At 35.0% G+C, this 13,870-nt stretch overlaps 1 protein-coding gene across 2 annotated transcripts in view; it reads left to right on the forward strand.

Annotated features, from left to right (window-relative positions):
* Window positions 1–6,708, forward strand: part of TMEFF2 (transmembrane protein with EGF like and two follistatin like domains 2) — a 284,713-nt gene extending 278,005 nt beyond the window's left edge. For both annotated transcript variants that reach the window (XM_072418852.1, XM_072418853.1), the window contains one exon: window positions 6,189–6,708. Coding sequence is in view for 1 of the 2 variants with exons in the window: in XM_072418853.1 (XP_072274954.1) it covers window positions 6,189–6,285 (97 nt within the window). In the remaining variant the exon portion in view is untranslated. The remainder of the gene's footprint in view (window positions 1–6,188) is intronic.
* Window positions 6,709–13,870: the final 7,162 nt, after the last annotated feature.

Here is a 13,870-nt window from a genome sequence, read left to right on the forward strand (position 1 = left end):
TATATTATTAAACCACATATACACTCATATGATTTGTTAAGGGACATCACAATAAATGGTTTCAAATAGATTATATCTCAAACTAAATCTGACAACATGAATCCAGTTTACAAATAATACATTAGAAGATGTGCTTAGGAAATTTTAACTTAAATGTAGATTTACTCTAAACATGTCTTTCTTAAAATCAGTATCCTTTTAGTGTCCAGAACTGAAATGGAAACCTTTTATTTTCCATCACAACATCAATCCTAAAATATTCCCCACACTATCTGCAGGTTTGACACTTTCTGTAAACGATATACCTGAGGGAACAGAAGCAGGAGATGGCATTGTAATACTTCTCTCAGGAAATGAATGTACCATCTGATGAATGGATGTGCCCTCAATTTATTGGATCTCATATAATAGAAGAGTCTCTAATATAATTCATACAAACTGTCATCTATCAAAATGAATAATGTACTATTTACTATGATGTTACTTTCTTCTACCTGTCATTTACATCTTCAGATCATTACAGTATTGTTTAATTGTTAGATTTTATGTACTAACAAAGAGTTAAACTTATTGCGTACCCAGGGACTTAGTTCTATTTAAACTCACATCTACTGTGTGGGCAACAGTTACATCAAATTTTTGTAAGTAATAATAAAGACATATATTGGTTACGATCAAGGTTAGATTTGCTGTAGAATAGATGTAGTAGTTTATAACCATAACACTACATTTATTTTTGGCAAGATTTTAACTTGTACTGCTAAAATACACTTTTTTTTTTAAACTGCATGGTACAGCATTTAGAAGCACATTTTAGGTGAGCGTATATTTCAAGCTGTTTTTGCATGCAGTGTTTACTATAATGATTGTTTTTGTGTAACCTTTATATTTTTACATGAATGCTCAGCCACATTTTTGTTATTGTACTTAATACAGAAATTTTAGAGAGATTTATAGATTAGCCAATTGACAAAGTAGACCATTTATAACTGCCATTATCATTCCGTCCCTGAGTGAAGTATAACAGTACTTTTGCTAAAGATTATGCATTTGTACACATACATACTACACACACACATACACCAAGGTCCAGCAACCTATCCCTATTTAATGTACAGCGCTGCGTAATATGTTGGCGCTACAAAACCTGTTTAATAATAATTTAATGATAATATACCTACCATGTGTTTGCATCCCTCTGTGCCATGAGCAAGCTTTTCCTGGTCATCTATAAAGGGTGTTAATAGATGGGTTACCATTTACCTAAATGAGCCAGGAGGCTGCCGATGATATTACTAAAACAGGATTTCGCTTTATTTGAACGAACATTATATATTGACATATTATATACTATTGAGTAACATACTACAATATTATTATTATTATTATTATTAAACAGGATTTATATAGCGCCAACATATTACGCAACGCTGATATGTAGTAATATAGGTCTTATTGTTAGTGAAAATGCAGTAGTCACGAATTCCTTGTTTTCAAAGACTTGGCAAATTCCGTGTTTAGCTTTAATAATCAATGTATATGGAAAAAGATGTAAATACAAAAATAAACCAGAATTTTGTTTTGTACTTGGTAAAACATGGTTTATCTTATCATCACAGCTAAGTGAACAGTATTTTACCAAGTGAACATTCTATTGCCTTAGGTGATTATCTCCTTGGATTTAAATTGTAAAAGAAGAAACATTGAAACCAATATTGTTGATTTGCTAAAGGAGTAGCTTCTGTTGATTTAAAATGTTCACTCTGCAACATTTTTAATGGCAAATTCAAATATTATTATTATATGGTTTCTGTGAGTAATTATCTTTTGAATAAATAAATAATGTTATAAATAGAAAACAGGTTCATTTAATTTAATAAGCTCAGTGAACATTCATTTTGCAAAGTCTTATATATAAGTCTGTATATAAGAAAGAAGACCCCTTGAAAGAAGCAGTTATATTTGCCATCACTTACATTTACAACTATAAACAATACACAAAAATATGCTTTTTCAAACAATAACACAGATGAATGAGATTCATTATTTAAGGCAGATTGTGTTATATTGAAATACAAAAAAATGAAAAAAGTTTTACCTTTATGAGCATTTCAGCCATAAACTTTCTGCTATTATAGTAGGTTTGTTAGGCATTTTGCTGTTCGTTAATTTTTATACATAAATTGAAATACTTTTTGTAATTACCAACAACCCTGTTCACCTTAAGCTTTCTGAATCCATCCATATACTTGCAAACTTTATATTCCGGATGATTAATTGGCCAGGAAAAAGGAATATATCTGTTCATGATGTGTTGACTGAACACTGAACCATCAAGAGAAATGCTGGAGCCAAACATGTGAAAGATTGATCTCTTTGATCAAAGCGATGCCTGGATGCTGAAATTGTAAGAGTTAAAATTGTTGTTAGAGTAAAAATTCTACTTGAAGTACTGCTAAGATGGATAGATTTTTGAAGATAAAAGGAAAGTTTCTTAAATCAGTCATGTTAGTCTCAGGGATAGTTAGCCAAAACAGTAATTAGAATAAGCTATAGTAACTGTTAGCATTTTAACAGAACTGGGATTGTTTTTGCATAAATTGAATATATACCGGTACAAGCTTTCCGTTTCCCATGAATAATTATATTTTTTCAACGTTAATTGGGTTTTTCTCTCTGTCCTCCATAGACCCTTCACAGTTAACACTAGACTGAAGTTAGAGGTAGTTATAGTAAATTCAGCTGTTCTTTGTATGACTAAACCTACTGTATATACAGAAATATAAATACATGGAGGTAGCTACTGAAAAAAAAAAGAAAGCTTAATTGACTTAAGAATAAACCTAGGGCCAAATGCAACCATGACAGTTAACAATTAAAATTGTAATCAACAGAAAAACCTATAAAATTCTTGTGAATACCTACTAATATGATGTCACATGGGCTTAGTCTATAAATTTCCCCTCCTTTTTACAGGTAAATTATCATTTACTTTTAGGCTGGGTATGAGGAGTCACTCACTTTAAATGATCTTTTGTTCGTTGTTGTTGACCACCAGTTGGCCATGTAAAATGTGAAACAAACTATAATCTGTCATGATGGTAAAAGCTTTTGTTTTACATGAGGACACATCACTATCCAGTGTGTAAAGAATAAAAACATTTTCTTTTTCTAATGGCATTTTTAGGTAAAAAAAAACAATTTCAGGGTATACTCGAGTATACAGTAATTGTCAATTGTAAAAAGTAACAAACAAATGCTTGGTAGTGAAGATACATCATACCTTTTGCTATAGCAACTGACCCTTAAGCTACATACACACGTGCAATATTAGTCGTTGGAAAGGATCTTTTACGATCCTTTCCAACGACTGAGGACTGCATGGTGCATGAACGAGTGCTGTACATACAGCAACATTCTGCTCTATAGAGAGGGGGAGAATGATGGAGTGGCACCCTGCTGAGCACTCTCGTCCTTCCCTTGCATTACAATCCTTCGGCGTCCATCGTCCGTAAGCAGCTTTGTTGAGCATCCTGGCTAAGTCCACCTCATCACAAAATAGGAGTAAATTGTAGGAGCTTCCCAACTACACTGCTGTTGAGTGGATTTTGTGTATTACTTGTGTTTTGAGTCGGCTATAACAATACTTGGTTCTTTGGAGTTTAGGAGTCTCTGCGAAACATGGGACATCTCTGTAGACCCCTTAAAAGATATATCTGAAAGCAAATCCAAGTTCAGAAAACATTCTTCTATGTAATTACAAACTAGTCCATGACCCAAGTGCACTGAAGTTTGCACAGAACTCCAACCATTATTTTCATTAGAAAGACATCCTCAAATCTATATACAACCTTGGGAGAATTTTGGGAGCATGCTTTAATATTTGGCCTATGTTTCAGAAACTAGTTTAACTCTACAGACTTGATGAAATTAAACAATACTTTCTTGTTAAGTCAGCATTTTTACTACTTCTTGAAGTGGAAAGGTGAGATGCAATGTTATTATATGAAAAACTGTGTATGTGTTGGATGATGCTATGCATAAATATGATGCCATCTTACACCTTTCTGTTTAGAAACTTATTACCTTTCTGAACAAGGAAATTCATTTTTTTAACATTAGGACTTAATATTATTATTTTAGTTTGTAATGGTTGGACTAACATGAATTCTTTTCATATCATTTTTCATAGGATATACGCTTAGCTGCTAAAGTCTTTGCTTTCTATATCCTTCATTAGTACTTTTTTTCCCCAGACACGTAGGGCTCTCATTTGGATACTCAAAGGAAAAAAAATAGAAATCATGCATTTTACTTTAGTTTCAACTCAACTTTTATATAATTTGCACAGCTCCAAAATTCCAAAAATGTCCAAAAATATAGCTGACATCATTTTATTGAAAGGTTATCAAATAACGCTAATTTTTGTTTTGTAATGTAGCAAATAGTACATTTTCATTTCATAGCACTTTTTTCCCATTTCAGTAGGAAAAACTCTGATTGAACTGCATAACATTAGGGTAAATTCAAGTTGGCTTTGTGTAGAAACAAATTAACATGATGACAGCATTTTCACAGATTTATAATGATATTGCACTTGCTTATGTGAGCAGTTCACACTCACACAGTTCATGCAAATGTCAAATTATATGATTGTAATTGTTGGCAAGGGAATAATTTTATAATGTTTTTAACTCTTTTTTTATTTAGATTTTTTTATGGGCATGTCTTATTCAGCACCGCAATGCAATTCTGCAACAATTTGGAAGCATTTTTTATACAGTGTTCTACCAGTGCCCCAGTGAGGGACAAGTCCTGTCACCAACAGGGGTTTCAGCAAATAACCCTGCCAGGATGCCAATTTTGAGTGCAGTTTTTAAGTGACACACAACACCAATTTCCTTAGTGTGTGTAATCTAGCAAAAACTAGTACAGGTAGTCCCGGGTTAAGGACATCTGACATACGGGCGCCTCCTAGATACGAACGGGGATTCCCTGCTTACTGTGTGCAGAATGGAGGCTTGAGTGGGGGAGGGTCGGTTTGCATGACTTGCAGAAGAAGTCTTTTGCTAAACACAGCTGAGGTTGTGAGTGATCTTAGGGGTGTGAGCTCTTTCTGCAGCCTCTTGTAACTCTTTTAATTACCAAGACAAAGTCTGTAGTTGTTTCTTTTGCATATGCAGTTCATTCTTTGCATAGCAAAGCTTGCTACAGAAGTTAATGAATGTTTAGACTCCATAAAGATTTTTTTTTTGCTTTGTTTGTGATTAACTCACAGTGAGGATTTTATACAGTAACTGACAACACGCTGCCTAATATTATGTTGAGACAAACATCTGTCCTAATTGCATTCATTAAAATAATGTACCTGTTCCAACTTACATACAAATTCAACTTAAGAACAAACCTACAGTCACTATCTCGTATGTTACCCGGGGACTACCAGTATAATAATTAACTGGTAAACGGTCAGTTTAATAATTGTTTGCTGCTTATTCACTATTAACTGTCTTTTGAACCTAATGTCATAGTAACTGAATAGATTTGCTAGCAACGTGTTTGTTGTCTTGTTTGCTACAAATGTTCAATTGCTAATTTTTGATGAAAAAACATTTAATATTCATAATACATTTTAGTACAGTACAAAATACAGCCGTTGGGTTCATGTTATCCTTTATCATTTGGTAATGACTAATCGTTACTTTTATCTCTTTGGTAGATTTTTTACACCTGCTTCCATGTATGTATTTGGCTTACAACAAAAAAAAAAACACCAAAACAAATTAGCCTTAAAATCCTCAGTTGTATTCCATTTTCTCTCTACAGCCACCCCTGGAGAACAGCAAAGCTTCTAATTATAGGGAAGATGAATGTCAGTAAATTTAGGTGTATGAATGAGCCTAGATATGTCTTTAGAAATATTTAGAAAATGCAACTTATAAAGTATACCCACATGTTTACTATAAGCTATATATTTGTACTGGTCTATGTTTTTAATAAAGCCAACCTGTCATATTGGCAGTTTTTCTGAAATTGTAGGGACAAGTACAAATGGGTCATTTATAGTGAAAGTGCAATTATACTTTAAGTATATACAGTACTCTGTAAGAACCAAACACATGTAATTTAAAGTAAATTGCATGAGACAGATGTATGGTCATTATTTACTTGAGTGTTTTATTTTGCAGAAAATGTCCAAGAAGCAATCGAATTCACAGGCAAAAGCAAAACACAGGCCACTACAGTTCAGACAACACGACAAGGGCATCAACGCGGCTAATTTAAAGCATGTTTCCACAATGGCAAAATACCGGAAGAGACAGTGGACTAGATAAATATTAGTCAATAAATGGACAAAAGACCTGCACATGTTGCCTTGCATTTGTGGTAATCTACACCAATGAAAACATGTACTACAGATATATTTGAATATGTATGGATATATTTGAAATAGTATACATTGTCTTGATGTTTTTCTGTAATGTAAATAAACTATTTATATCACATTATATAGGTTTTTTGTTCTTTTTAATGTATTTGGTATATTAAATACTCACAAATGAGAATTATTTACTTGCATTTGAATACTTGGAAGTTTGTTAGTTTTTCAGTATGTAAAAATGATGCTCATATAACATAGGAGAACTGATGTAAATGAAATGCAATTCTTATTAATGACAATTAAAACTGTGTTATTCTTGCTTGTAATATTGTTTTTCTTTGTTACTCATAATTTGGTTGTCTCAAATTAAGTTTATTAAGGAAACATAACTGTATTCAAGCAAGGAAAAAAATCTGTAATAGTACATAACTTATTATGGTTGCTTTTTAGTATGGCTTGGCTTTGGATGACCTCATAATAAAATCAAACACCGTCAATATTACTATAATATTACATACTGATTACCACTACATAATTTTGTTTCACGTTTTTATTAAAATAGCATATCTTAAAAAAAATTGATTTGCCTATAGAATGTATTCACCCCCCATCAATATCTGCACATTTCATATTATCCCAACCCTGAATGAAAATAGTTTTATTTTGAACTTCATTTGACCTATGTAATGTAATTAATGCTCTTGCCGCAGTTTTTGAGTTGAATTGCAGTCAGAGTTTTCTAACCTGCCAAAGATAATCTTAGCTGTGTGCTTAAAATCAATGTCTTGCTGGAATATGAATCCCAATTATAATGTTGTATAATTAGTCATTTTTTGGTTCCATCTATTAGGCGGTCAGTGAAAACCAGTTTCCTCAAAAAGCCACCCCCACAGCATATTGCTAGAACATCCATACTACATGTGTGTTTTTTTCCCTTGGGGTTTTATAAAAACAAGTAGATGTTCTGATCATCTCATCCTCCTGAATAACACCTATGTGCAGTGCTCCATTCCTATTCCATTTACAGTTTTCCCACTTCATCTATGCGGACTCTATATCCTCCTCAGGTTCCATTGACATCCTGGGTGGTTCACTAATGAACGCACTCCTTAAACAGTTAAAGGAGACATAAATGAGTCAATAAATTTAACACCAAGTATAAGAATCTTTGCTCCGCAAAATCAAGACACAAATAAATATAGAAAAGAACACAGTATTCTACTTACCTGGGCTTCCAGGGGCCAGAAATAACAGCTTTCAAGCAATGTAGAATATTGTGCTGGTCATGGTGCAATCAGAATTTGCCAGGTCATCTTCTGGCCATTCCTCAGGTAGGCGATAGCAAGGTTACACCTTGTTGGTTTGGCTTCATAGACTCAGGAAGCCCCTGAATTTATGAATTGCACCTGCATTCATGATTGTCAAGATCTTCTGGGTGTGTGTTCGTATGGGTCAGATTAGTGTTATGAGCAAGCAGTGTCCAACTTATGGTCTCTGTGCATATTTATTATTTACACAGGATTTATACAGCGCCAACATATTACGCAGCACTGTACATTAACAGGAGGAATAGAGGACCCTGCCCCAAAGAGCTTACAATCTAAGAGGTGGGGGAAGTCTCACACAATAGGAGGGGAGATATGGAGTGATGGGAAGTAATGAGGGGTTTAGGAGACAGAAGAAGACAGGTAGGTAAGTCTGAAAAAATGGATTTTGAGTCCTCTTTTAAATGAGCAGAAAGTAGGAGCAGGCCCAACAGGATAAGGAAGACCATTCCAGAGAGTCGGGGCAGCTCCAGAAAAGTCTTGGAGCCGTGCGTGTGATGAGGTTATGAGTGAGGAAGTCATTAGTAGGTCATTGGAGGAGCGGAGAGAGCGGCTAGGGGAGTATTTTTCTATCAGGTCAGAAAGGTAAGTGGGACAAGAGCTGTGTAGGGATTTGAAGGCAAAGCACAGGAGCTTGAATTTTATTCTAAGGTGAAATGGAAGCAAATGAAGAGAACTACAATTAGAGGCAGCAGAAGAGGAGCGGTGGGAGAGATGGAGGAGTCTGGCTGCAGCATTCATCATTCTTCACTGTGCCCAAGCGGGCTGCAATGGCCTGTAGATCCTTATTCATGTCTGCAATAGCTGTAGATGTGTGTGTTATTAATAAGATAAGGGTGTTATTAATCTTGAATTTTTTTTGTTTTGTTTTTAGCTTTTTTTAATATAGTGCATGTAGTGGCCTTGAAATGATGACTCAGTGAGGGTGGATAGGGCTTTAGACTCAGAGGCAGAAATGATTAACGTTCGCTTGCAAACTACCTGTACACAACCATGACATATCCCACAGCAAAATACCTTGAATCTTTTTTTTTACCCCTTCTACAAACATTCCTAACCATCACTACCTATGATGCAACTTTGCATCAGTACTACATTCTCTTGCTTCTCCCACTTATTTCTAAATTATACAACATACACGAAAAATTATTATACCTCCTCTCTTCCACTCCCTAACTTTCTCCGGCTTAGCCTCCCCCCCAATTATGGGGCTTAGAATACTGACAGAAACCAGAAGCTTATTCTTCTTCAACACTAAACGAATTGAATCTCATTGTTAATACTATTTGTCTCCTGGCTAACAAATTTGATGGACTGGTAAAGGGGCATGGAACATTACCTTGATAATCCAAAGATGCATGGAATGAAAAAAAACTCCATGCTCATTCCGACCCTGTTATATCGCAATCCTGTGCTGATTAATGATTGCAGCCAGGTAATAATTCATATAGTGGAATTCCATCTATTGGAATGTTTGCAAATCTAGTAGGAATCTAAGCAGTACTGTTTTGCAAATCCAGTTAAAAACTGGTTACACTGTGAAACCTGTGAAAAACCCTTAAATGGCTAAAATATATATCAGGAATTCCTAAAACAATAAATTATTTAGCATATAAAGCAGGTTGGAGACAGTTTCAGGCCATGGTAGCTGTTGGCTCCCTGCAGATGGCAACATCAGTTCATTTTTCAAAATGTAATATTTTAAACAACAGTCCTAACCTGTTAGCTCAATTGTACATGTTGGCAAGTTGCTCCAAAACTCCTGTACTATACTATAAAAATGCAAACACTGACTCAGTTAATGCCTAATAAATGACCAAGATCATAACTTACAAAAATGTACTTCTAACACCAAACATGAAATAATCGCATTTAACCTTTAAATACAATACAAAATACATTTTGCTAAGGTGTACAATTTATGTTCTGGTCTTAGCACCGGTATGTGGCTGTTATTGACACGTACTACAAGTAGTAAACTGGAAAAGCTCTTTTCCATTTCAGAAAAAAAGTTAGCACAGTTGCTCTAGTTAGTTTCAAACATTTTTGTTATCATATTTAATCGTGTAAAAACAATACACCAATATAACCGTGTCACAACAAGCACCAATATTGAACAGGCACTATAGCAGTGGCAATTCTGGCAGCAAAGCTTACAAACTGTCCCACCATAGAGTATGGAGCCAATGACTACTAAAAACACAACAATAGACTGACAACAGAAAAGTACCAAAAGGTCAGTCTGCCTTTCTAAATATTCTTTTTAAGCTTGGTGTACAGCTTCGAAAAACGGTGGCAAAGTCGCCCAAAAATCAGCCATATCTTATAACAGTCATACACAAATATAGCCAATTAGGCCAGTGGAAAATGAGAGTTGTCAAAGACAGCTGGCCAGATTTGCTCAGCCTTCAAACTTCAAACAGTCTCTCTATAGCCTACAGCCCAGTATTTTAAATTTTATGAACTTCATTCTCATTCCAGCCTCTTATTTTTTGATTTGAGGTTTGACTTTAGAAAATGTATTCTGTGGGCTGAACAGGAACATCCTTTTCGACCCGAATATGGCTGTTTGAATTCGGATAGACCCAACCCAAAAAAAAACACAGGATTCGACTTTGGTGTACAGTTTCGAAAAACGGTGGCAAAGTCGCCCGAAAATCAGCCATATATTATAACAGTCATAGACAAATATAGCCAATTAGGCCAGTGGAAAGTGAGAGTTGTCAAAGCCTGCAGGCCAGATTTGCTCAGCCTTCAAACTTTTTTGTTCTCCTTAATATTGAAACCAGACTCTTTATCTATCAGGCTTGGGACCTTCCTGGATAGAAAATGGGTCAGCGAGTGTATATGCTCCTATCAATAAAATGTCCTCTGGAATCTGGTTGACCAAAAAAGGAAGAGGACAAAAGGCATGTAGCCCCCCTTTTGACATAAACCAGACCCCTGTCTGTGCCCAATAGTGACAAGAGCCATCATTTGGGAAAAGATCCACATCCCACAGCCTCTTTATTTCAAGAAAAAAAAGTTTTAAGGCTGAGCGATTCTGGCTGGCTGTCATTGACAGCTTTCATATTCATTAGCCTAACAGTAGGACAGGAGCATTGGTTGCCTCTGTCGTTGATTTCAATGGGATTCAAATTGGAAAAATTCCAAACGTTGGGATCATTTCCGAGAACAGTCAGTGGACCAAACAGGTAAAATTCGACCAACTCTACTAATCATTCTTTTTGTAAAATGCTCCAGTATTTTAGCATTTAGTCTTTAGTTTCTGTTTAATGTTTTTCTAATGTGAAACTTTTTCAGGCATATTATTCTGAAATGGTTGAGAAAACCTACATATAATTCTTTTTGGGTCGTCCATATAACAGAAAAGCAATAACATACAACCAGTAATGAACTACAACTATTTTTAGGTATTGTTATTATATGATATATAGGAAGTCCACACACATGTCACTTAGTGAGGTAGGAGTACTTTCGAGACCTTCCGTCAGGGGCTTGAATAAAAATAACTAAAAAAAAACTCTGGCTGCATTACCAGAAATCAAACATTAATGACATTGTAGTGGCACATAAAATTCCAGCATCTGTATAGACTACAGCCCAGTATTTTAAATTTATGAACTTCATTCCCATTCTAGCCTCTTATTTTGTGATTTGAGGTTTCCCTTTGGAAAATGTATTCTGTGGGCTAAACAGGAACATCTTTTTTAGTATTGTTAATGCTATCACGATTTTTTGCTGGTTTGACCCATCGCTAGTGTTGGTGTTCGAATTCGGGTTGTCCCTATATTCGAATCCGAATATGGCTGTTTGAATTCGGATAGACCCGACCCGAAAAACACAGGATTCGACTTTGCAAATTCATGTGTAAAAAAAGTGTTAAAAAAAAGAGGCTTTAATATTAAAGTAATTTATTGAATGTGTGTGATTTGTGTAACTAACTTTTATTTTTTTACAGGTTATCCCACAATCACAGGATGATTCCTCCTGTCAGTGTGGGATCCCTGGGCACTAGAGGGTAAATGAGGACAAGTCTCCCCATTCATCACCTCTAGTGCTCTGTGATTGGCTGAGGAAAGGTAAACCCTGATGACAGCTCAAACATCATCAGGATTTTTCTTTTCCCAGCCAATCACCAAGCACTAGAGGTGAATGAATGGGGGGACTTGTCCCCACTTAGCCTCTAGTGCCCGGGGATCCTGTGGGACTCCTGTGTTCTTGGATAAAGAATCTCTATCCAAGAACACATACTATAGTTACGCTAAGGCTGCAAGAGCAATCAGGGGAGCGGAGGAGCTGTAACCCGAATAACCCGAATTTCCCCCCCTATTGACTTTAATGGTGTTCGAATTTGACGTTCGATCACCCGAAAAATATCCCCTAATTCGATCGAATAGCTGTTGAATCAAATAGTGAGATATTTGACCAATACTACCCATCTCCCCACATACAGTAGATGCTTTTGCACAAAATATCAGGTATACCACTTATCCCAAACATAAATTATTATCCCAATCACACAAAATAAACTCACCTATATTCAGACAATAAGAAAAGATGTCACTCCCATTACCCATATACATTTCTCTTGACACCATGCATACTCACATCTCCAGCATTATTTAGCTAATATGATACTGATTACAAGAAACAAAATACATTTTTTCAAACAATGTAACACACTGATTTCTCCCCTACCATTCTCACGGTACACAGCTTTTCTACTGCTGGTATTTCCATTAGGGACTGCAGCATGGAAAATTGTTTGATTCATAGACTTATTGAACTGTGTGAACATCAGGAGCTCTACTGTATAAAAGGAAAATCTTTGAATGAGCATTCATCTCCACAACTTAACAGCAGTTAACGCCAGATTGAGCTCCCTAATCAGAGTGTAATGAATCATTATATTGGATATTCTGCTGCTAGGTGTAGGCATGCAAGTAAATATGTTTACTAACCCTTGAAATTGGTAGTCAACAGTAAATAAGAAATCCCATTAAGGTCCCTGTGTCAGGGCTATTTGTATTGGCTTGGTTGAAAGGGGTGTAAACTGTGTGGAAAGTCTACAAGAAAAGCCTTATGAAGTATAATAAATCATATTGAGACAATACATTATTTTGTATTTTTATATTCCACTAAAGCCTATTGTTACTTTGAAGACTTTGAAGACAAATTTATTTGCAGTGTTATCTATTACACATAAAATTTTATTTATATTTGTTTAAATATGCTCAGGGCTAAACAATACAATGTTATTTTTTTTTTTTTAGATTTGCAATGAAAATCGAAAATATTGCATTTAAATATTTGATTTTTTGCTAGCCACATATTTATCTAGCCAAATGTAATTGCGTTGTGTGATCAAAATTCCATGCAATTGGCAAGCAGCTAAATCTGCTGAATAAGTGGCTTATCCAACTCTCTGGTTTGTACAGTTCAGACAAGCTGTATAATAATCAGCATTAATCATTCTATATGTTCTGGTTGTCACTTAGCTATACACTTCACACCTACCCTAATAAAAAAAGTTGAAGTAGCCTTTTGGACAATTGGCCTGTGCCTAATCTAAGGGTTAGCCTGACTGCTTATACCTAAATAGACTGACTGTTACTACTGTGCATTGTTTGGACCATTTTGAACTAAATGACTGTTCCTGAATTTTTATTATTCATAAGTTGTTAACATGTGGCCTAACCATCAGTCTTATGTAATTGCCTACTTGATTTGACGATCTATCTCAGGACTATTACTACTCTAGAATATACTCTAGTATGACAATCCAAAAGCATATAGTTACATCTGTGCTTTCACAAAAAGCTATTTTCTGGGACACTAGTTTGCACTTGGTGGGAAAGGAGGGAGGTGGATAAAACTTCAGTTTAAAAATATATACATTTTACAAAATTATAAAAATAAAATCGACCCAAAACCTTAATAATTATCAATAAGCATTAAAAAATGAGAATGTCTTCAAAAGGAAAAGTAGCTCAAGTTCAAATTGTATGCTGTCCAACACTTATGATTCTACAGAGGTAATACACAGAAGTACATCAGGAAACAAGGTTTTGGATTGTAATCTGGGAAGTTTACTTTTTATTTACATTTTTTATGAATATCATTTTTCTTCTATTGTGACTGTTAACCAGGTGAAATCATA

This window comes from Pyxicephalus adspersus, chromosome 7 (assembly GCF_032062135.1).
Source record: "Pyxicephalus adspersus chromosome 7, UCB_Pads_2.0, whole genome shotgun sequence".
Classification (NCBI taxonomy): domain Eukaryota; kingdom Metazoa; phylum Chordata; class Amphibia; order Anura; family Pyxicephalidae; genus Pyxicephalus; species Pyxicephalus adspersus.